At 34.8% G+C, this 962-nt stretch overlaps 1 protein-coding gene across 1 annotated transcript in view; it reads right to left on the bottom strand.

Moving 5' to 3' along the window:
* DBT (dihydrolipoamide branched chain transacylase E2) overlaps nt 1–962 on the bottom strand; it is a 60,292-nt gene that overhangs the window by 7,896 nt on the left and 51,434 nt on the right. The window contains exon 8 of the mRNA XM_045292028.1: nt 27–104. Within this exon, the coding sequence (XP_045147963.1) occupies nt 27–104 (78 nt within the window). The remainder of the gene's footprint in view (nt 1–26; nt 105–962) is intronic.

The raw sequence follows: 962 nt of genomic DNA, 5'->3' as shown, positions 1-962 counted from the left end.
GAACATTTTCATCATGGACAACATACCTTATAGGTTATATTCTGGCATGCTTCGTCCACAGATGCATTAAGGACAGGAAACTGTAGCAATCCCAAGGAAGCAGCCTGTTTACAGAACGAGAAACCAACAACCAACTTACTTCAGAGGGACAGAGGATTCAGAGGCATAAGACAAGGTATAAAGGAATGACACTTCTTATTGGGCTGAGTTTAATTTGAAGTCTACAAGCACCTAGGCCTATTACTGTCAATGTCAAATTAGGTCACCTGACTTGTTTGGAGAATTTTTTTAAAAAGCAGTTTATAAATATTTCAAGATAACTATAGAAACTGATCAAAGTTCCAAAGAAAATATCTTTGGACATTTCATACAGTCATAATATTTCCATGATGTAAACCTGCACTTAAAAATACATTTAAAAAAATCATTTTATTGGGGGCTCGTACATCTCATCACAATCCATACATCCATCCATTGTGTCAAGCACAGTTGTACGTTTTTTGCCATCATCATTCTCAAAACATTATTTTCTACTTAGCCCTTGGTTAAAAATAAGTTTGTCGGTAAAACACAAATAGGCACGTAAGCTCCTTCCCAATGTAGAAAGAACATGGAATAAGTGCAGTGACCATCAAACGCTACCTAATGTCCTTGGCCAGGGAAGCAGAATTGACTCCAATGTTTTTTTCAGAGCCTGAGTTGCCTTTAGTCTCATTAAGTGATACCTATTTTAATTTATTATTTACCTGTGTGTCATTATTTTATTGTTCACTACTTAACATCTTCTTTTTCAGTCTTCTTAATCTTCCCCATCTAGCTCCTATTTTCTTTTAAAAATAATTTTATTGGCATATGCCTCACATATCATACAATTTAATCGTTCAACCATATTAAGAAAGTTTGGGCAATCAATCATCACCACAATTAATCTTAGAACATTTTCTTCTCCTGCTCATTGTTAG

The sequence above is a fragment of the Echinops telfairi genome, unplaced genomic scaffold (assembly GCF_000313985.2).
Source record: "Echinops telfairi isolate 266 unplaced genomic scaffold, ASM31398v2 ScPeMD7_443;HRSCAF=831, whole genome shotgun sequence".
In the NCBI taxonomy this organism is placed as follows: domain Eukaryota; kingdom Metazoa; phylum Chordata; class Mammalia; order Afrosoricida; family Tenrecidae; genus Echinops; species Echinops telfairi.
This window is presented reverse-complemented; position numbering and strand designations above follow the sequence as displayed.